The sequence below is a fragment of the Synchiropus splendidus genome, chromosome 4 (assembly GCF_027744825.2).
Source record: "Synchiropus splendidus isolate RoL2022-P1 chromosome 4, RoL_Sspl_1.0, whole genome shotgun sequence".
In the NCBI taxonomy this organism is placed as follows: domain Eukaryota; kingdom Metazoa; phylum Chordata; class Actinopteri; order Syngnathiformes; family Callionymidae; genus Synchiropus; species Synchiropus splendidus.
In genome coordinates this window covers 13,776,250-13,800,445 of record NC_071337.1, presented here as the reverse complement: position 1 = coordinate 13,800,445, position 24,196 = coordinate 13,776,250, and the positions used below count along the sequence as shown (strand labels likewise).

Below are 24,196 nucleotides of genomic sequence, written 5' to 3'. Positions count from 1 at the left end.
ACACTTGTGAGAGTGAACACACACACACACACACTCCAATATATGCAGACGTGGGAGGGAGGAAAGGTCATCATTTGTCTCACTTAAGATGCGCCGCAGCATCATGGGAGTCAGTTATGGCTGTGCTAAAGAGCACATAAAGAAGAGGCCATGGCAAGTCCCCATTGAAAACAGAGTATTATTTTTGGATTTGCTTCCTTTTCTTTGTCAGTGCCAGTCCCTTTCACGGTTCTTTGACTTAAGGACTTTGCAGTGAGAAATTTTCAATATGTTTCATGTGTTTTTCTGCGATGATTTCAAACAAATCCAGGGCAAATTCATACTTACTCCATTGACAAGGTTTTCGTGGTCTCCAGCTGCATGTCCATCAGCAACCTTCTTCTGCCTGGAGCAACAGACAAGTGGACAGTTAGAATATATGATTCTAGATAGCTCTTATTGCATGAAAATATCAGAACTGCTTATGCAATTAGGGCTGCAATGACTAATCAATATTGTGGACTACAATCGACTACCACATTAGTCAAGGCAAATTTTCTGAACACGGGTGACTTGGCACAATCCATAGCAAGAGGAGAAATGGATGAGCCACCAGGACCATGCCGACATATCTGGATCGTTCACAAAAGACACACACTAAAATGAGACATTTGCCAGACATAAGCACATTTAGAGCAATTTAAACTCAAATATTAGGTTTCAAAACATTTAACAGCACACACATGCCTACAGCAATTAATGCACATTTTCTTCTTTCCTTTAATAACTGCTTACAAAACACTGATCAGGGTTGACATGTTCCTCAACCTGTGTACATTGTTCGCCAAATGGTTTATTAATCGCAGTACTACTAGTGAACTATGAAAATAGTTGTTAGTCTTCACCTCCACAAGACACTCATTTCAAACCCGCGTTGAGATTTGTTTTTTCAAAATAATACATTCGATTGTGGAGACTGCAATGAGGTCAATCAGACAGCAGGTGGCAGTAGCGTTCCAGCGATCCTACACACAGGCGCCTCAAAGACAAGGTTGCGGGTCTGAAAACAGCTATTCAATGTGGAAACCTTCAAAACAGGTCCACAAGGGGCCGGAGTGGCCGGAGTACAGTATCTACTCTACAGTTGTACTGGTTTTGAAGTGTGTCATTAGTATTATCAGACACTAAGCGCTGATAATAAACAATTGTTCACATTTACAGCATTCATGAATTCATTTTGTTTCACCATGTAACTCATGTAATTCTTCTCCTTATTCTGAAGTACTCAACAGTGAACTTTGAAATCATCCAATTGTCTCTCGCATAGATCTAGATTGGGAAGTGAGTGCGTTTGTGACTGACTCACCCCTGGCAGCCGGCACAGAGCAGCAGCAGCACAGAGAAGAGCAGCAGGGTGGTCAGAGTGCTGAGGGTGATGACCAGGACCAGCTGCCCGCTGCCCAGCCATGATGCCACACCATTAGCAGCAGCTGCGCCTGACCCCACCACGCCTGCCTCCGGCCCCCACCATACTCCAGTCAGCACCGGAGCCATGACGCATCACAGGGATGGATGAGAGGACATTGGGCATGTACCAGCTGGAGGAGCAGAACCAGAGGGCATCGTTCTGTTAGAAAACATGTTTATAATCTGGACGACTGCTGAAGAATCTCTACTACGGGAGCGGACTCCAGGATGATTTGCTAAAGAACTTCTTCTCACACTCAGACACAGTGACAGTAGACACATTGGAACGTTGCTCACAGTAAATAGACCTGATCCCAGTCATATGGAGCTTCAGCATTATTTAACTAGAATGAGTACTGGATCTGAGCAGACATACAGATACATGGAAATCATCAAAACCAGCAAAATTTGTTTTCTTCACTCTCATGTTGAGCCTTCTGTGGTGTCACACATTAAGTTTCTGGTCATATTCTAATGTTATGAATTGAGCTTCACTTGTCTGTAGCCACGTCGTGTTTGCAAGCGTAACAGGATGTTCTTTTCTGTTCTCGATGGCAGATGACTTTTATAGATAAAGTGCAGCTATAAAACAACCCGACAAGTGGCTCACCAGCCATGAATCCACCCTCATGATTCGTCCACACAAATGAGTGGTAAGATGAGATGACACTTTCATCACTTGAGGACTGACTGAGCATCATGAAAACAATTAAATAACGTGGAAATAAAGTGCAGGTGATATTGGTAATGTATTCCCAGTTAGACACAAAAACAAACTGGACTTTAAGTATAATAACTAATGATAGCAAAGACATCTTTTACATCTAACAAACGTGCACACAAATACTCTTTAATATAACCCTGAGTGCTTTCACATTTAGCCAGCAGGTGGCAGAAGAGAGCGCGACTGCGGAGCCAAAATCTGCTGCATTGCCAGTACAGCTGCTGTCTGGTCTCCGCTCCGCACACCCAAATAAGTAACCCGATCACGTCCCTGTAAACCGGCAAAGTTGGGTCTAAAAGAATTGATGAGAACTCTGATGTTTTCAGCAGAGACACCAGGAGCCATGTTGCACTGCAGGTGAGTCACAGAGAGGGAGATGGGGCTTCTTTGAGCTCTGGAATAAGTAACAACATCGAGCCACGCTGTGTCTGTGCTGCGTCAAAGTTTCACATGAGCACATCTTATACTGCAGTTTTTATGGCTGAGAGAGAGAGAGAAGGTGATGAGAATAGTCCCCCAAGGTGACAAGACTTTCCTCTCTCCCATTGAGAATCAGCAGCTCCCAGAGAGACCCACCACTGTGTGTTTAGAAAAACTGTATAATTCCATCGTTTGGGGGCAAAACCTCTTCTCTCTTGTGGCAGATGTGGCTGTGTGTCATGGGACTCGTAGCAGACTATTATTTTTCCTGCTGCGAGGAAAACGAGAAGCTGTCGAAAGCTGACTGCAGTGAACAGTGAACGTCTAACACACTGCTGCTCGACTATCATTGCAGAGGGTTTCACCATTTTCGCATCACAGCCAGCACCAACAGCAGCAGATGTGCCTTCTTTTACGCAATCATAAGAAAAGTCATAAACTATAACACCGGGACTCTCAAAGGTCGATATCTGATGAAGTCAAAGGTCTTCAAGAGGCAACATTGAGGCACTAAGTTAACAGAGCAACAAACAATGATGAAACCCAATGAAAGACTCGTGTCTGTGGCCTGCAAGGAACTTTCCCAAAATAGTTCAGCACTCTGTTGAACTTCTCATGTTCAAGCTAAGTCAACGGCCTCATCTCTGAATGAAGATACTTCAGCCCCAGTACAATTCTCCGGTGGGTGACCCAGCTCCACACTAACTTGTGCCTCTGACCGTACTGCAAGTGACCAATACCACAACACTTCAACATTTCAAACATAAAAGCCACACACTATGGACCACTGTAGCATAACATGAACCACCGAAACTAGAGGTGGACCAATTCAATGTTTGACCTGCTGACACCAATTATGGCTGAAACACTTCAGAGACAGAACATATGTTACCATAAAAAATGACTTATTCATATATGTATTAAAAGCTGCAGGAGAAAATAGACAGCAAATGATGCCCAGCCATCATAATCATCATTTTGTTTGAGACGAAGAGGACAGACGGTTTTTCTTATTTACAATACGCCTGATCTCAAACCACTTTCAGGCTACAGCCTTTTGAAACAGTGACATCAAAGTGGAATATTTCATTGACTAACTAGTGCCAGAAGGGTTGAACTGACAGAAAAAGACTCTCTTCATTTAGCTTAAATGAGAGCATGTTTAATTCAAAGTAATTCAAGCAAACAGTGGGACACGCGTTAGAAACAGAGTGCCAGTTGTCTTTTGTAGATAGATGTTTTGTAAGTCGTACCAGATAGGCTGGTCACAAAATCTGCTCATAGCAAGAAGGAAATACTTACTGTATGTTCATACAGTGCAAGACATGTACTTCCAGACGAGAAAAAGGCTGAGCGAGACTTACCTTGACACCTTGGATGATCAGTCAGGGCGTTCTTGTCTGAAAGACAGAGATAAAGAAGAGAAGAGGGGGATTATTGCTCAGGTTCAGGTAAGGCACAGAGCTGAAGATTATCCTGAGAGAGATCAAGAGTTTCATGTCACTTATTTCAGACGCCAATTGAAAGAACCATGTAAGAGGTGTGTTACTGATACCCCTAAATAAATTCCAGACAGGAGACTGAACCCACATAATTGAATGAAGGATAATAACCATGACTCGGCACATATTATATTACACATACATCCATCCTTTCCCTTCAGTGTTTTAATAGCTGTAAAATCCTGTGTCATCCTCTTCTCCAAATATAATAGACAAAACAACTTCTCTTATTAAGACCGTCTGACACGTTCTCACATCGAAGGCTGGAATTTCCAAATGTTACTCTATGCCAGCGTATGCCAGTTTGTCTGCGTCTCCGCTGGCACTTTAACCAGAATAATTACCGGCTGCCACACTGCTGTGTCACCATGGCAACATTCCCTTTTACCCATCAGGGCTGTTTTTGCTGGCAGAGAGAAAAGAAAAATCCAGAGAAATTGTTTTGAACATCGCTCGAAGATGACTGAGGCTGCAGGTGATGCGTGGATCAAATCTTGATCATTGCCATGGCAACACAAGTTGAGAGTCGGCCATTGAACTTGGATTTTAGTGTGAATTATTATATTGTTTTTTACACACTCCGAATTAAAGATATCCATGATGGTTAATACAATAACTTCTAGAGACGAAGAGAGAACTTTGAAGCACAGATGGGACTTATAAACTTGAACTCAATATTCATACTGAAACATGAACGGATGCACACCTGTGACATTTACATAGATGAAGATTAAACATTTACTCCAGTTCAGAGGAAATGCCTCATTGATTTATTGATCACTCACTACATCTCCCTGGAAAACCAAATCACCTTAAAGCACGGTAATGGTCTCTCATTCTTTGTAAACTGTCAGGACAATCGAATTTGGCTTAATTTGGTAAAATACATTTGCAAAAAGGAGAACAGAACACAGTGATGATATCAACAAATGAAACTGATGATGAAATAGGAAGGAACAGGCCATATCTTGCTGACGGAAATCGGCCACAAGGCTGAACACGAGAAGAAAAGAACAACGATGATGGGGCGAGCATTGTTGAATACATGCACGTCCTCTGTCTTAATAACCAGGCGAAAATGCTCCTACACTTTTGACAGTTTCTGACTTAACACACTTCTTCAGCGCTTGTGTTGACCTCCACCATCATTCTTCAGCTGTTGCAGACCAGGTGACGTTGTGTTGGGTGACGTTAAAAACGGCATGCACAGACTGCTGTAATTCAAGATAAAATTAATTTCTTTAGATGGTTTCAGAAAAGTTTCCCTTTTGAGGTTGAAAAAGTCACCAGTTTACACAACTATGGGAACACCCAACTGGATTAGTGATGTCATCTACCAGTTTCACCAACAGATGTGAAGTAATGTCACTTAACCATGTTACTGTACGTTGGTAATAATAATGACCGATTTGCAAACGATAAGAAATGTCAGTGCCATTGCCTCATCTGTGTGAGTTGCTACTTCCTGACATGACTTTCAAACATAGCAATGACAAGCAGAAACCAGGTGGGAAAGCGTCTCTCTCTTTGTTGCTCTGGTCTTCACACGGACTTGACTACAAGTTACTACACTACTGAATCCATAGGATTACTGCAGTTATATTTGCTGTGGAGAGCTGAAGATGGAAGTCTTGGCAATCTTTACTGACCTGTGGCACAGATTACTGACGTAGTGTATTCAAATTGGTCTATAATATTTGTAATTTTTCACTTAAAGCAAAGTATCTATGTAACCGTAACCCAGCTTTACTCAACAAAGCAGACTGAAATCTAACAAATCTACTGTTTTGGAGTCTGAAGAGCCTCCTGCACAGTCTCCCGAGAATAGTTTGTGAATAACGGCACAGTCATTCAGAGTCACAAGTACTTTTGTCTGCAGCGTCCTCCACTTCGCACAAGCGACGAGGGGTATAACATCTGGATTCTGCAGCTCTAAAGCTTCTCAAGGAAACTGCCAAAGGCTTTGCTGCAATAATAAATCGACCAGGATTTTACTAGCGGTACATAAAGTCCCACGAAGAGTCTCGCTGTGGGATCTGGCAGAAGAAGAATAAGACATCACAGCATGTATATTACTGTGCGGCATGCCAGTTATTTACAGGTCGGACATGATGAAGAAAATAATATTAATAATAAATAATATAGAAAATAGTACTTCACAAAAATGTTTCACGGTCAAATCAAATCAATAAAATTGTTTATAAAGGGGCAAATAAAGGTTACTAGATCAATAACGGATTAAAAAAAAAACTATCATATCCATATGTGTTGGTGTTAGAAAACACCACTACTGACCATCTCGTGTCCTGACCAGAGGGCCATTTAGATGGCGGGGGGTGGAACAATTGGGGGATGGGAGGAGGAGGAGGAGGACAAGATACTGCTGCCAAGAAAGAAGAGAATGGAAAATAAATGAGGGAGAAGGAGAGAGGGGGAGTAATAAAGAAGGACAGAGACCACAATCAAGTCAATGAGGAAGAGGGATGAGAAGGTACTGACGTACAGAAGAGCAAGAATGAAATGAGGATAGTGACACAGAGGAGGAGTTGATCAAATGCTGGAGGCTGCAGCCATCACATGAACTCACTAGCGTTTTCCACAAAGTAACACATGCAGATATACACATGTTGAATTGCTAGTAATCATCACCAGCTAGAATCTAGAGACATAATCTGTGTTGCTATGGCAACCCTGGCCATACTGATAGTTGATGGTTAAGGAGGACACATTGATCCATCCTCTCTAAACCAGGGGGGAATAGAAACTGCATAATTTAGCATGGCTGTCTGTTTTCTACCCGCCTTTCTCAGATTCCAGATATGTAATATCTTCATCAATACATAAATCAGTTTCCCCCCCTCGAGGCGTATCAGTCTCACACATGGGGATGTTCAAAAATAATATTGTACAAACCCATCTTCCCTGCTTTCATATTGCTTCACTGCTTGTAGAGAAGGAAATTTGTAGGGAAGACGATTCTGAAATGTAATTTTGTAAAAGTTAATTTTATAATCAAATATTTATCTTTATGCACTGAAAAAGAGGATTTCAAAAATAACTGATGTATGATTCTATTAAAGAGCTTTAAGGAAAACTAGTGAAGAAGGAAAGGGGAGCTGTTTGTGCCGTCTGCTCCTGCTACAACACACAGGAGACTGTGTGTTGTAGCAGGAGCATCTGTACTTTCAGTGCTTGCAGGATCAGAGTCCTGGGTCTTCCCCTGAGATGACAAATCTCTTTTCCTCACTCAGAGTTCCAGTGTCCTGTCCTGACCTTGTAGAGAAACTCAATCCCACTGAGGGCATTAATCTATATGGTGCACATGTGTGTGTGCGCTGGGTGTAAACATGAGTGTGTTCCACCGCTGCCAGGGGTTAATGTCACACTGTCCTGTGGGACTGAAACACTTCCTGTCTTGCAGTTAAAAACCTTCCAGAAAACTGCAGTGACCCTGAGCACTGGTCCACAGATGTTTCACAAGCCTTTTAAATAAGCTACTCCCATCAAATCACTGGACAAAGTTTGCTTTTCAGAATATAATGGATTCCTCTTTGCGATTGTTTCATCTTTTTACATCCACACACTATGAGGAAGGTGTTTCTTGAGTACATGTTGAACAGGATTTAAAAACGAAAAGCCTGACTTTTGACTTGTTTCGTCACAGCTTTAGAAGTATTTCACAAGAGGAAGTAGCAATTTAACACAGTTTTATTTTAAGATTACGGTTACTACTTTAATTTTATCTATCGTAATAAAGAAAATATTAAGGCACCGAGCAGGTATTTGTGCACGTTCACGTGAAAACAGGCCATTTCCAGCACTTTGCGTCTTTCAAAGTTTACATTTTCACTTCCACTTTTGTGCCTTTGTTTGTCCTGCAGTGACACCTGCAGACTTCGAGAGTTCATTTATTTGCATCTCTAGTCAAATCCCTAAATTTGAATGCCACCACAGAGCCTCCAAAAAAAGGAAGTGAATTATCTGAGCTCAGTCACTCAGTCAAAACTGTTTATGACTCACAAATTAACTGCAGTGCCATGCAATCGTAAAACAAAGCCTGAAGGATTAAAACGCAAGCGACATTTAACAAAACCTAATTAATTCAGCACAAGACGTTTCCGTACTGCGTTTCCTAATTACTTTTAGTCCCAGTCATTGTGTTAAATTAATTAGCTTTGTGACAATTGCAGCGCTCAGCTAATAACCAAATGCTACGACAACTTTTTGCTAATCGTGTTGTGGAGCGAATTTCCTTGGTTAAACAAAGCAGTGAGCCGTGTGATATAAATATGTAAATGTGATCATTGGGCGTGAGGAGAACGGAGAGACGGATTCTTTTGATGATCGGAGGAATTGTCACTCACATTGTAAGTGACCTTCTACACAGTCAGAGGGGGAGAATTTATTTTGTGGGGGGAGGCATTGAGGGTTTGAACCCAGGGCGTCAGAGGGCAGCAGACTGAACAAAGTGGGTGGTCAAACAAAAGAGGGTCTTTTGTGTGTATGTGGCTCTTGATCTGTCAAGTGAAACACTAAATATTAACCGATCATCATTCAGTGATCAGTCAGTCATAATCTGTTAAATAAAAAAAAAAAAGTCAAAATGTATTGACATCATTAACAACAAATGAAGGGAGAGATTGAAGGAGAGGGCGATGCAGTCTCGACAAGCTATTTGGGGTGAGAGGCTGTGAACATGCTTGTCCACTACTCTGTATTGGCACGTATATTTTTGGACTGTGCCGGCAGGGAACCCACTTGTAGCACAAAGCAAGACACAGTTTGAGAACCGCATCATTACAGCTAATGATGATATGCTTGTTATGTGTCACATCTCACAGCTAAAACCCATCAGGAGCTGGAATGATATGAAACTGTCACTCTTCACTCACGTCACAGGACAAAAGGCTGGGGGAAATGCGGAGAATTAATAGGTGTGTGTCTGCTGATGACTCAACCAAAATGGAAACGTGATCCATCTTTAGAGGCTCCAAACACAGCAGGGGCGGCTTTATTACTGACCCAGACGAGGCAATTGGCAGGGGGTCTGACCCTTCAACCCTGAATACTGATGAGTCTATTTCAGAAGCAGGTTCTGTTTTAGGGGACGCTCCCCTCGTGGCGCACCAATGTGTGTGCACGCATATTAAAGAAAGGTTAACAAGTGGGGATGAGGAAAACTGAAGAGAATGCAGCGAGGCTGTTGATGTGACCTTTCAGAGGCAGCAGCTCAACAGGACAAGATTTTTATTATCATACCTGGGGCACTCACACGCAATCCTTTAATCTCAAATTCAATCTTTCCAATTTACTTGCTCAACTTTGTCCTCAGTTAAATCTGTTTGTGTGTTTATTCTTCATCTCCGCTCCTCAGCCAGAGCTCATTCAACATGTCGCCTCGCCTGTAAAGATATGGTAAAATATGGAGCCCTGCAGGGGCTCAAAGGCCACATCTACAATCGGTTAGAGCAGATGGGGGTTGGTTGGGGGTGGAGGGACGGAAAGTGTGGCCAAATATACAATGCTACATCTCTAACAAGGTAGTGGGGGGAGGGATGCCGCCAGAGAGCCAAGGCTCTGAGAGCCTTCTGGTCATATCTGTCGAGCTGCACGCTTCAGTAGCTCAGGTAGGCTGCATGGATGTAACAATTCAATTGCATCTCACATGATCATGTCATATGTCACATACTCCTGATTAATGGTACTACAAACATATGGAATGAGAATGGACAGTAAAGCATGCAGCCTTCAGTGTCAAACATTTGAGAATGCAATCACTTTTCACTTTTTCACCTCCTCCACCCGAACCCACCAAGTGCATCCTCTCAAACCCTTTTCATGTCCCTTTACTGCATCCGTGATCCTCATCCAGAAAAAAATAAGGTCGCTTTATGAACAACATTATGAGCTTGGGAACAAAGTGGAGGCATATATAAGAGTCTAAATCGTCTTGACTTGGGTGAGTTACAAGTTAACAAACCACACTAACGTTCAGATTAACTTCAGCCCTCACATAGGTGACAGTGATTGAGACAACACGTCCTGACTCCCATGGTGTAATCTACTGACATCGGGAAAGTAGACTTTTGTGTCTTATACTGACACCAAAGGCAGCCTTCAGCGTTGCATGTTAGACTTTCAATTGAACCACATGATCTACACCTACGCTTGGAATGTTACATGGGAAGGAAGGAATCAACATGTGATGCTGTAGGCTGCCTTTGCCATCACTATAGGTCACAAAATTTTCCCAATATATTTTGTCATGGGAGCGAGGATGGGTTGACCAAACTGACTGGACAACTATAAAATGATTACCATAGTCGTAAGACCTCATCCAATAATATTAATGTCATGAATATGTGGTAGTTTTATGCTTGAAGACTCTACGTTTTTATAATCTGGTTCTTGACCAACACAACACAGAATCACAAGACTATTCACTCCGACACCTATTTGCAAACTTCTGAATACCCCCGGGCTCAGTCATGTATACTGAACATTTTCACACTGGAGGATCTATTTACACAGCCGAGGCAGCTGTTGTGGCCCCTCTCATATCAGTTAATGGAGACTGCTCAGTGTATCCCAGGGGAGAGCTGAAAACCAAATGAACCAAGTGACAGAATGTGTGCTGGCGGTGGAAAATCTCCTGTCAGTCACAAACACAATCATTTTGGCAGGCACACTCTTGGGTTTAGACAAACACACGCACACAGAAGCGTTCAAACATGAAGCAATTAGCAGGTGGCAGACAGAAAGCATTGGAGTGGGAAAGATAGAAATGAAAGTATAAAACGCAGCCAAGGTTCTGAGGGAAACCTTCACACTCTGTCTCTTTGGAAAGCGACAAAGTGGCCGAGGGGAAATTCACAGACACACAAAGAATGAATAATGTGGTGGGATGTGTTGAGAGAGCGGGACACTCGGAGGTGACACTCATATCAGTCAAATGCTGTGTAGGGACAGGAGAGGAGAAATCCGAAGAATTTCAAGGAAGAGGTGAACCACTGGATGGATATTAACATTTTTTTCCACTGCTTCACTCGAAAACATAGATCTTACAGAACTTATAACCAACTGCAATGGCGAGTAGATTTTCAAAAAGTTGTGACGTTACACTGGCATTTCATCACAGCGGGTCCAAACCTATAAAATAAAGCCATCAATTTTAAGGAAACTACTTTTATGAATATGAATGAGTGTATCTTCCCCAAAGCACTGTTGTTTTTCAGTGGGTCCACACTCTTGTTGAGAATATACTTTCTTCTCAAATAAATCACTGACGGTTTCCATATCAAAGAGTGTATTTGGTAAGTGAATGAACCTGTAAACGTACATTCACAGAAAGCACAATTTGGCACTACTTTTGCCCAAATATGTGCTGGTTCCCACTTACCGAAAGGATGCACCCCTCACCTCTGAAATACTGCAGGTAAAATTTGCTGGGTGAGAGGGCTTCAGTTAGTAGGAGTAAACATGGTGCAGGTGGAAGTACATCAACATAACATCAGACTCATCAGATCCTTCAGTGGTTCTATCGACTGGGTAAGTAGTGAATGCCAGCAACTGCTACTGGTGCTACAGACAGGCGCCTCTATATGGACTTGACATGTAAATCAGTTACTGTCGCACATAATCATGTTTGGTATGACTGTATCTCAATTGTTGTAGTGCATTATGAGACTTGCAGTGCAGATGCGGTTGCCTGATGTCTATAGATAAAACATGAATTAATGTAGCTGTCTATTTCTAATTATAGACAAGAGTATAGAATGACTCACACAGACACACACGCACACTTCATTTCCATCCTTCTGGGGACATTGTGAGATTTCTCATTGCCACAATGCTTTTCCTAGCCATTCACCCTAAATCTAACCATCAAAACAAATGGCTAAGCTTAACCTGGACTCTGAACCAAACTGAAACCCAATTAAAATGACCCACATATTTGAAGTCTTCATCTTCAAATCGAGACTTAACCTTGTGGGGTCCAGGCAAATGTGCCCACAAAGTCATACGTCCTCACAAGGATAGTGTTTTGTCAAGAATTGGTCCCCAAAAAGTAGGATAAACAAGGACCGGACAAACGTCCTCACCCTCACTCTCCTCACTAAGACAGAAGTAGAAGAAACGTGCACACACTATTACACATGTACAACAAAATATTTGAGGCAACTCTTAACATATGGCATGAAAAAGCCTGACATGTCCCGTTTACATTTTTGAATGACTAAAGGAGCAGCTCACAGTTACAACACATTTCAATATAGCTTCATCTATGGTTGGTTGGAGTCCATATTGAGATGTAGGAATCTCTGTCACCAGTCAGCCAGAGTTGAGTGGAAGCCCTGGTGAGAAGACAGCTGGTTGGCAGGTTTTTGAGACATGTTCAATGGGTCATTTTTTAAAGCAGTACAATGGCATGCCACCGCATAATTACATCTTAAAAGAAAGTGGCTCATTTATTTAATTGGTTTCTTTGTTCTTCCAACTTTGATTGCATATTACTTGACTCCACAAAAAAGAGCTTGATCAAATCGAGAGCTATTAAAGTGGAGCATGTTAAATTCTAATTGCCTTTTCAGTGCGCGTGCTAATTTGTTTGATGCCATTATGAAAGCCTGTGACACTTGAAACACTCGCAGTGTGAACACGCACCTTGTAAAGTTTGCACATTCATAACCTATGAAGTGTCAGTAGTTCATGACACTGAAATTATCCACGTGAAATGATTTGTTGCGATGACTTTACCCCAATTAAAAGGTGATGTTTGTGAGCACTCTGACTCAGTATAATCTCCCATAGCAATATGATCTAAACTGGGCTTGCAAAGGGGAATTTATTTAAATGTCAATTTATTTTTCACCCACCTTTGTCATATTGTGGGTGTCGTCAGAGTGCAAAATGATTTTCTTATTTTGTGCAAAGTGGTCACCAGCCAAGAACAAGAAAAACATTTAATGTAAGGGATTAGATTTACTCAAACCCTCCGGATCAGATATGGAGTCGTCATTATCTTGCTGTTTCACTTTCATTGCTTAGATATCTTTGTTCTAAAAAATGCCTCTGAAACTCAGCCATCTTCAGGATCGATTCATGGATGCATACAATTTTAAATGTTCAATTATACAGTTATTCCAATTACAATACAGATAGGGGACGAGTGTTAGGATCCGTTCCAGTACACAAATGTAATGAAGTACCAGCTAGCGAAAGAAATTTGAGGGCATATGAGAAGAATTTTGAGTTTAAAAGTTTCAACAATATTTTGTTTTCAAGAGCAAGAGTAATTACAGACCGTATTCAAAATGAAAATCTCTAAGCAGGATCTTACAACTGCCTCATTTCCCCACTCGTCCCCCGGCCAGCGATTCATTTTCAAGCCAACACAGCAATACACAAAAATAATCATCCCTGAAGGAGGAATTAACAGCACCAAGCAGAGAGATTGCAGATTTTGCTGCAATCTGCTTGGAAACATAAATATCATGGGTAATCCCGACTTGCAGTGACAACTTTCTTCAATAAGAATTCCTGGAAATCTTGTTAGAGAGGGTGGGAGGTATAAGGATCATGACTTGAAGAGCCAGCTTGAAGGGTTAAGGAGTGCAACAGGACAGGATGTTTGTGTCCACTGTGGAAGTATGAGAAGTTTGGAGGACACTTGCATTTTTAAGTTGGAGGTAAAAATATCTCATATCCGTTTCATGAGAGGAGGGGCAGCAGGGTCCAGCTTGAGAATTGTTATTTGGTAAGTGCAGTTTATGGTGTGCAAGCAATTGTGCGTGGTATGAGTAAGTGGGGTGAGCGTGGTTCACATCAGTGATGGGGAAATTGAGTGTGGCCAGAGGGAAGCAGTTTCAAAAACGACTGGGATAAGAGGGGTCAGCTTCACTTGTCTCATTGTCCGTGAGACGGCAGAAGACAACTGGGATCAAAGCATTGGCGTGACATTCTGGCGCATTATAGATGCAAAGGAGTCCCAGATGTTGATGCATAAGACGGGGTGTAAAACTGAACTGAAATTTCAAGCTTTATGACGTCGGGCTGGATTTGACCTTGGACCTTGGACCTTCAGTGACTGAGGGACACATAGGTCCTACTTGAATAGACCCGATACACTACCACAAGTAGTTTCAAGTAGGACTACTGATTCAAGTCCAGCAATACTTTTAAAATTGGTTTAGAAGCACAACAGTATCTCAAGGTCTGCAAGAGGAAGTCAAAAAACGCCGGAGACGGGATGAAACGCTCTTCTACATAATGCACAAAATGATGCCAGACCCCTGCTGGCAATCACACTTTCCCCATATGACGCTATTGTTGTGTCATTAGCCGTATGGCCCACATAACCACCTGCTCCAGCGGCAACTTTCTGGGTCGCTTGGGGATTACTGCTGCAGAACCACCACAGAAAGTCCATGGGCCTCAAAAGGGTCAAACTGTGATTAAAGCACTGAAAACAGTGAACCTTAAGAGTGCAAAAAGGCAGAGGAAGGGTCCTAGGTTTGACTAGTAGGAAGGAGTCCAGACGGACGAAAAGCCAAATGGAGTTCATTCCTGATAGTTCACTACACACTTGAATGCACTTAGGTTAGATTGGATGAGGAACCAACAGTTGTGGACAACCAGGATAACCACTACTGCTGCTGTTAAACAAAACAAACGGCAGATTTAATTCATATATATTACAATTACAATGTGGTGCTTAAGAGAAACACAGGAAAGAAAGAGAAACTATTAAGTGACAGAAACACAAGCTATAGAGAGGATTTCATGTTTATCGAAGCGTTTCGCTGAATAATTGATCACAGCACGGAACTGTTGGTTTGTAACATCACTTGGTAATGAGTTCCATATTCCAATCGTAGATTTGTTAAGTAGAGCATTGCAAAAACTACGGCCGGTATTGATCTCTTCAAATGTAAAGCAAAGAGGCAATGATGTGTGAATATTGAATAGGTGACATTTGTGTCAGTTGGCTGATGAAAACAAGATCTGAATTAGTCTGCGGAGAGGCTGGAAAGGTCTTTATTCATAAAGCTTTGGAGTTGACAAAGTAGGAAATGGCAGTATCAAATTCACACCATGGTTTCTTTGCAGTCACATGGATTCCAATGTTAAACAGTCAGTCCAATTTGGGAATTCTGTAAGCTACATGACAGTAGATTAATTTCTATTGCACCAGATCTGACCATCATCAATGACAAAAATCAATTTAATTTGGCCATGGAAATGTCCTCGCGGGGTCAGCTCAGCCGGTCAGACAACTGAGGTAGCTTCCCCAACCATCGTGGGATTCACAAACACGCTCCCCGGAGCTTGGAGCAACTGTTGCGTCACACAAGGAGTGCATGAAATATCCAGCACCTATGCAAGGATAATACTAGCAGGTTGAGCTCTCTCTCAGAGAGCTGCTCATCGCGGTTTATTCCGTGTTAAACAATAGATTCTGTTTTAATCATGCAATGCCTCATCAGCTTAGACCTATGAAACAAAGTCCCAACACCATGTGTGACATGAAAGCAAGTCATCCCGACTAACGTGCATCACACTCAGTGCCTGTCTTGAGCACCATGTTGGTCATCGTTCTTGTCTTGAGACATCCCAGCATGCACTGCACAGCTGCGCCACCCGTGAGTTTGTACAATATATTTATTTTTTCCTGTATTGGTGTTGCCTCATCACATTGGTAAAATCATATTTAGTAATATTTTTTAGTGTTTTAGCAGTTGATTTAAAGAATTTTCACCATGAATAAAAGCTCTAGCTTTCGAGGTAAAAGCTGTGCAGCCTGCACAGAATAGTATAGGAACGTAGACAGTATTGTGCTCTTTCTGATTTTCTGATCTGATGTTACTTGTGTGCAATTATCACTGAAGTCATAGGTCCTTACCACCAGACATTCGGCAGTAGCATCAATGTGAGATCATGCTCCTATTTCACCTGTAAAGCACAGCAAGATATGCTGAACAGTGTCATTTAATAGTCTCAAATTGAGTTGTAATGGATAACACTCTGGCCGCCGCCTTCATGCTATCAGTCGCTGTCTTGTGGCAGCTGAGTCCTGTGGACTGCAAATGGCTCCTTGTTCTAAAACAAAAGCAGTCATAAGACCACTATTGCTTTGTTGCTTGACATGACCTACTATGACATCTACTAACATGTAAATACTTTCAGTGGTGACAGGAAGCCAAATTGCCTCTCCCACAAACACGTGTGAAGGAGAAACATGACATGAACTAAACTGCATCAGGTGAGAAAAATGCATACATACAAAAATAAATACAATTACCTATCAAGCTCAAACTATTTGTAGTACTGTAATGAACTTACAGTTCATGGAAAGCAGCATGTAAAATAACAATTCATTTCAAGCACATTCTCTGCGCTGATACATGATCATAACTTGTTGCTCCACCTTGAAAAAGATCAAATAAAAAGTGCTTAACATGTTCACATGACAAGTGAATACAAAGAACTATAAATGGCAACTGACAACAATGTGTGTGTAAACATGCTGTGCAAGCGCAGTCACACACACAGACCCAAACACACACACAAGACCCTGTTGCTCATTTGTTGTAATTCTCCCATAATCCTTCACTCTCCAAAATGACACAGCTGCCAGACATATCCTCTTTGCTGGCGCCTCGGACGTCCACTCTTTTCCTCTGGCTTTCTCTCTCCCTCATTACACAACAGCAAGATAATATAAGATCAACATTCATCTCTTTGATCTACTTGTGCAAAAAGTAAACGCCATTCTCTGCGGAGCTGAATCTGTCATTCACCAAACAAAAAAGATGCATCAGTCACCTTCCAAACTTCGTTCAGAGCCAGAATGATTTGTGAAAAATGAATCGACCGGGTTGGTATCGGCCCGAAGGAGGAGCAGGATGAAACTGTGTACTTACTTCCTGTTTGTGAGGACAGAACACACCCTGTTTGTGCTGCTGGGTTCATTTTATAGCCTATTCATGATCAGACACTGTTTGCTTTCAAACTTGGCACCAGACATGTGGGTCTGTTAATAATGAGTTCCTTTAACAGGCATATGCTGAGAAATCATTGGATTGAAATACGTGTCCTCTAAAATAGTCACTTCAAAATCCTTTATTTGGTAGGGAAACTAGTGTGCTGCTTTGCTTCGAACAGACTCCTGCTTTAGAAGGATGCTCAGCTCAAACATGATTAAATGGTATGCTGGCAGTGCCAGTGCTTCCATCCAGCCCCTAGCAACCCAGTTACCCAGGGCACTTCGCTCCTGTTAATGAACAGGACTCAAGGTCGGTTTCCAAGAAATAGATTAGTCATGCTTCTGGAATACCATCTGCATTCATCACAACAAATAAACTGTATCTGTTGCCACGGTTACTGTTTATTAAACAGTTGCTGTGTCATTTCAAATAGCACAAATGCTGTACACTACTAGATTGTGGGTTGGCATTTAAGGCACGGCTGGAATATGTTTAATTGTGGGCAGGGTTAGGTGGTTAACTACACTGACATAAACACATTTAAAGGTCAAGACTGAATGTAATGCAATATGGGTTGACAATGATCAGTGGTACGTGTGATGGCTGCGTGGTATTATATATTTCAATCCATTGACATGGATCAAATATACTTGCTTGGTAAAATGCTGATCAAATGTGTTCTGACTTGGCAGACAACAAAAAGTACAGGGCGCCGTGGAGATGGACTAACTTCACTGGAGTAGATGAGCCTGTGCTGTGCTCACATCCAGCCATCAGCTGATGAGAGATGACAGTGCTGAGAGCTCAAATCTCACAGTGAACCTGCAGCACTGGCCTCGGACCAAATGGGATGTGAATGTTCCGGAACGGTGCTTTTCCTGGACATTTTGCTTATCATGCCTTTTAAGTTACTCCATCATCCCTACACAAAGGATGTGAGACTATGCCTTCAGTGTCTATTACAGTTTTAGATGAGGATGCTACTAATCTTGGGCAGCTCATGACTTGATCAAAAAACAGTTTGAACCTACAGAAGTTCTGTAGTATAATTGCAGTTAGCAGTTAACATGGAGCAAGTGAATGATACTCAGACTGTCCTCTCTGTACAATGTGTATGTGTTACAATGTATATTGCAGTACATCATATTGTCAGTTCTACATCGGGACATGTATCATTTAGCCCTACAGCAACTATCTTCAATTTTGACTTTCTGGTCACAAAAGGTATCGACCACTGGAGGATGAAAAGGTCATTCTAAAGTTTTGTTGCTGGCAATCTGTCCATCAAAATATTTGATTCTAGGGCTGGATAGCTTCATTTAACATCCACCCACCTTTACTGAGAGTGAGTCAGACCCGCAAAATATTTATGTTGGAAAACTGTAACAAAACTACATGTTTAATGAGGGACCCCAGTCCCGCTGATTCAACATGGATGCTGAAATGCCATGCTGGGTGACAGGAAATAAATATCTAATTTCACTTTTCCACTCATCATTTCTGGATTAGTGCTTAACTAAAACAGCAGCGGAAGAGAGAGGGCTTTAACACATAATCCAGATTTTATTCATGAGGGACTTATAATACAATACAATCCAACTGACAAAGCTTAAATAATTCTGTAACAAATATGAACGCCAAGTATCTTTTACAAACCACTGTCTTTCCAAGAAACAAATAAAAGTGAAAATTATTGTAATGAGGGAAATACATTTGTCACATGTCTTGTTTTAAACAGGAAGCAGGTGGTGGGGCACACAGTGGCCAGGTCACCAGTTCATCACAGGGAGCATACGGAGACAACTCACACACAATTCAGAGGCGCCAACTATTCACTATGTTTCATGGAGAAGAAACAAACTCCACACAGAAAGGACACAAGTTTGCTCTAACCCAAGTCCTTCTTGCTGTGAGCCACTACACTGTTGTTGATCCGGGAATGTTGACTCCTCTATTTCAAATTTACAGTATTTATGAGGCAATGTTCATCTTAAAAACCTTCCAAGAAGCAGTTAAAAAGCAGCTGAACACCTCATTTGTAACTCACACTCAGGGTTTTTAATCTGCTGTTTTTACAACCACTCATGTGTGAGTGTGTATGGTGACGAAATGGTTGTTAAATGGGTGAAGCTGAGTAATGATTTTGCAATGCTGGCTGTTACTGATTTACTTTCCACTGTTTTATCACAGAGGCTACTTCTTTATCAAGCACAACACAGGAGGACAGAAAACGTGGTGCTCATTGTGATAAAAACAGGCTTCACTGAGCCATTTGTAACTGCTGCCGACAGGCCAAGAGGACAATCCCCTGAATATTTATTCACACCAGAGGAAGGAATCCTGCAGCAAAAAAAAAAAGAACTCAAATACAAAAGCTTTGTCTGCAGTTGACTAAAAGTAGTTTTACAAGCAAGCAATAATCCACAACACACTTTCGCTGAATGTATCATCACATTATAGTAAGCCGCTTTTTTGAGTTTCAAAAACCTCTGATTTCAGTTTCCATGTGTGGAAGAAAGTAATTGCAGTTCACTTGTATTTTATATTAGTTTAAAGCCAAATCAGCTTGTGATTACTCCTGCTTGACAGCACTCTACTTAGACTTAGACTTAGACTAGACTTTATTGATCCCTTTGGGAAGACTCCCTCCAGGAAATTTACATTTCCAGCAGCAATAGAGGCAAGAAAGGGCATGCAGTCAGGAAGAGCATCACACAACACACAACAAGCTATAGGAATAAACAGATCAATGTGTGCACTTCCGTCTATAGCCCAGATGGTTCAACTGCACTGAGGATTTTTTGGATTTTATGGATATCATCACCTCTTAATGTTTGCCAAAAGTAGTCGACAAGAATGGCTGCAAGCACTGAAGTCATGGTGTCCTTAGATGAAATACAATATTGGTACTGGGCTTGTGTAAATGAAGAGGCTCAATACTTCCAAATATCTGGAGACTCAAGATACAACACTTTTCTGCTCTGTACAAGCATCATCTGCAGTCTTCCTTTCAACACTTGTTTGCCATCACCTTCTCTCTTTCCTTTGCCAGCCATTTCCGTTCCTTTCTTCATGTCTCCTTTGGTCCATCAGCAATCATAGGGTGCTGGCACTGGTTCAAAACCCTTTCATGAGCTGCTCACTCAGCCAAGCCCCCTGCTGTGTAGCTTATCTTCGTCTTTCAAGCTTCCATCGCTTCACTTTAAGGTTGCTGGTACTTGATCTTTTAACACAAAGCATGAGCCTTCATCTCGTCGACGAGAATTACCAAAACAAAAATCCCTTAGCCAGGCACATTCTCACACAGAAACACGACGCTGAATTAGTCAACATGGGCATGCGGCGTAAAACTGACTGTAGGTTGAAGTTGGCATCATTTGTCAAGCGTTCTTCTTTGGGTTAACTTAATGCCATTTTTCACACCACTCCTCAATAATCAGTTTGTCAGTTTAGTTTATATGGGCTTGAATCAAAATAAATCGCTTCATTTCACCATTAAGAGCTTTTTCACACTCATTGCCTTTTTACAGAGAGTGGGTACAAAATCCTTATCATGGCAAGAGTTTATTGTGTTTTCACACGCTTTTACCACACAAAAAGGAAATGACGTAGCTTTCAGAACTAATTATGAAATTGGCATTTCCATGACACTTCCGATTTCTGTTACCGACAGACCTCTTGCTTCATCGCGACATGCTCTAGCCACTAGGCCACTGACAAGTGGCACGCAACAGTGCTCTAAACATCACACAAGGAGAACACATTTTTGCAGAAATAGACACATTAAAGTTGATCATATCAGTTAAGACAACAACAATGCGAAACAATCATAATATTTTTGTGATGAGTGCCATTTCTTTTGGCAGCCTAAAATGCTTGAGCAAGTGCCTATGTTGATGGAGCTTTAGGATGCAACATTGAATTTGGTTGTCAAAGAGATTAAAAGCGGGGTGATTTCAATTTTTTACTCCAGAAGGGATGCCATCCCACCACTGCATCCCTCCTCAACTAGAGGACTGTATACGGCAAACGGACATGGTCAGGGCGGCATACTTTGATGAGCATCTTTTGTTGGATGTTTTCCAGGCAAGGCCAGCTGGGTGGAGATCATGTGGCAAGCTATCACAGATGGAGAGATTATCATTCTACTCTGATTTAGTGTCAAGCAAATTACGATTTTATTAAGTAACTATTGGCAGCAACACATAGACACATTAATGAAAAGCAATCTGGGTGATTCACCTCATAGTACTTATAGATGTTAATGCCAGTTTCCACAGCTACATCGAACTCATTTGAATTCTTTTTATACCCGCCACAAAGATGTCCATCAAGCAAATTTGTCCTGTCACTGAACCTTTCATTCGGAAATCCAAGAAAAAGATCAGGGACCAACTGTCCAGGAACTGAAAGACCCTTCGATAAAACCTCAACAAGCGACTCTTTGTGCCTCCACTTGGCTCAAACATCTTTTACTCACATTCTCTTTACTCATTCATTCGGGGGCTTGCTTTCTCCCTCGCCCTGCATCTTCCTTCTTTCCCTTGTGTATTCGCATGACCATTGTGTTCTAGGTGGATGGAAGGACAAGCATATAAAGCAGAGATGGAGAGAGAAAGACAACATTTGGTGTGTATAGGAAAACACAAGGAAAATTAAACTTTAGTTTTTTAACGCTGAACTCAAAGATCAATGACAAACACTGTCATGCTGTATGCTGCCAAAGAACTCTGTATAAAGGCTGGAGATTTCAACCATTCCTGACATGCAGGCGAACAAAGCTTGAGCAGAAGAACACAATGTCCACAGGGGACAAACCATGCAGATTTTACTTGTTCAAACATAATCCTTCATGCAACATTGATCAAGAAATGTCAGAGACACCAACCTTCATTGACACGAACCTTAGACCTATGTTCCGTCACCATCATAAACACCAAATATCAATGACGATAGTGGACTCTCTCGAAATTATTCAATTTATGAATTTACCCGTTTCTTTGTCACAGTCAGCTATTATACAACCGAATATTAGAAATTATAACATTAACATAACATTTCCAAATCAGAAGAATGCTCATGAATGAAACCATATTGGCTCTTATCAGGAGGAATATGAAACCAACAGAAAACTAGACTCATTCACTGGGGAAAGAGACAATTTGGATTTTCACAAAAAGTGCAAGTATTGTCGATGCTGGTGAGAAGAACTGACACACAGAACAGCTTAATATGATCCAGAATATGGAAGCATGTGCTAGCTGTTTAGCTTGCACGTCCCTCTGTACGTGCAGTTGATACAGATGTGAAAAAGGAGACGCGCAAAAATCTTATATGCCCTTGTTAAATCAATTTATATTTCTGCCTATTTCTTGCCTTTTTATACAAGTTATTAACGTCAGACTTCACGGTCAACTTTAAAGTCAGTTGCTATTTTGTCCATATTGATGGCCGCCTCCTTTAAATTGATCAAATTTCAACCTGTCCTGTTGTCTTTTCCCTGGAGAGCCTCCTTGTGGTTTTTCAATTGTCACCTACATGATTGTGGCCGCCCCCTCGGGCTGCTTTCCATCTACATTTAGAATTCCCTGAAGAATTCCTTTCCACAACACTGAGCATGTAATACCTTACCTTGCACCACTTGACATCTTCGAAGGAAAGGCTCTAAGTTTTGTTTTCTGCCGACTTTAATAGGCCGGTGCGTACAGATAACAGGGGTATTTCCTATCATAAGCCTGTTTGGGGAAAGGGAGGTGCATTTTATATTGTGTGCCTTGTGACCTTGCTTATAAAATGAACCTGACGGCAGACAAACTGGCCGCACAGAAAGAGGAATCGAGACAGATGACGTGAAAGTGTATAAAAATGTAACACTTCAGGTCATCTAGAATAAGGAATCTAGCAGGGTGAGGTTAAATGATGTGAGACTGGAGTAGACTGTTGAGGCCACAGAAAGAACTGGGAGGGTAGGGGAGCTGAGAGAGTGTTAAATGGTAACAGTGTCTCCCACAGCCAGCTTGACCTCCTTGATGCTGGATAACAGCCAGTCTGCCGCTCTCCCATCCCTCATCCGACTACCCATCACCACTCAAATAACCATCTAAAGAATCAATTTAAAAAGTCACACATGTGGACTCCACAAGCACAAGAAGCCCTTTGTTCACAACCATTTCATCTGGGACACTGAGCGCCTCAGTCCATTTCAATTATCAGCACTCCATTAATACAAAACAGCGTGTGCCTCTGAAAGCATCACCTGATGAGCAAGACCATATAATGACCTCAATGGATGGTGATTATCAGTAAAAATGTGGGTTGTCGCTGTGCCTGCCGAGACGACTTGTATCAATCTTTCAGTTCTTCCCCATTTTAATTCATTGCTTTTGTGTAGCTAGTCATACCTCGGCCACTATACCTGGTACACCATAGTAGTACCGAGTAAAGTGGCCAACAAAAACATTCCCATTGGACATGACAACATGATGCAGTTGCAGCAGATGTGTCGGCTGCATGTCCATGATGCAAGTCAGTTCAACACATCCTAGTCATTGGCTTGAGATCTATGGACTGTGAAGGCCCCTGAAGCAGGGTCATATTCAGGAAACCAGTGTGAGAGTACTAGCTTTGTGACAGTATGCTGTCACCAGTCGCCTGCATAAGACAGGTACGCTGCAGTCCCAAAGGGGTGGATGGAGTCAGAAACAACACACACAACAGATAGGTTGGTTCTAAGGCCCAAACTCAAACTGTGCAGAGAAAATACCAATACCAATACATTGCTACCCATAAGTCTAAATGCAGCGTGCCATGGCCATGTGATTGTCTGGTTAACAATTTGTGTTACCAGGGAATTGAACAGGCTACGCTTAAACAGTCCAATTAAAACGACTGATGCAGAGAAATTTCACACCCCACGACCCCGCCTCAACTCCGAGGGCACAAGTTGGAGATAATTAATTTTAAAATTCAAATTCAAATTTTTTAATACTGTCCTTGAGAATTTAAAAAGATGAAATACCTCCTGTAATTACCAATTCTTTACTTCAGTGCTCATTTCTGGACCAAACAATCAGCAAACATCACAGCAGATCTCTCTAGTGAGAGAGAACCGGTGATAA

At 41.7% G+C, this 24,196-nt stretch overlaps 1 protein-coding gene across 1 annotated transcript in view; it reads right to left on the bottom strand.

Annotated features, from left to right (window-relative positions):
• Nucleotides 1-24,196, bottom strand: part of pag1 (phosphoprotein membrane anchor with glycosphingolipid microdomains 1) — a 42,801-nt gene that overhangs the window by 10,328 nt on the left and 8,277 nt on the right. The window contains exons 2-4 of the mRNA XM_053862432.1: nucleotides 3,955-3,990; nucleotides 1,346-1,577; nucleotides 328-385 (exon numbers count right to left, since the gene is read on the bottom strand). Of these exons, the coding sequence (XP_053718407.1) occupies nucleotides 328-385; nucleotides 1,346-1,533 (246 nt within the window). The 5' untranslated portion in view covers nucleotides 1,534-1,577; nucleotides 3,955-3,990. The remainder of the gene's footprint in view (nucleotides 1-327; nucleotides 386-1,345; nucleotides 1,578-3,954; nucleotides 3,991-24,196) is intronic.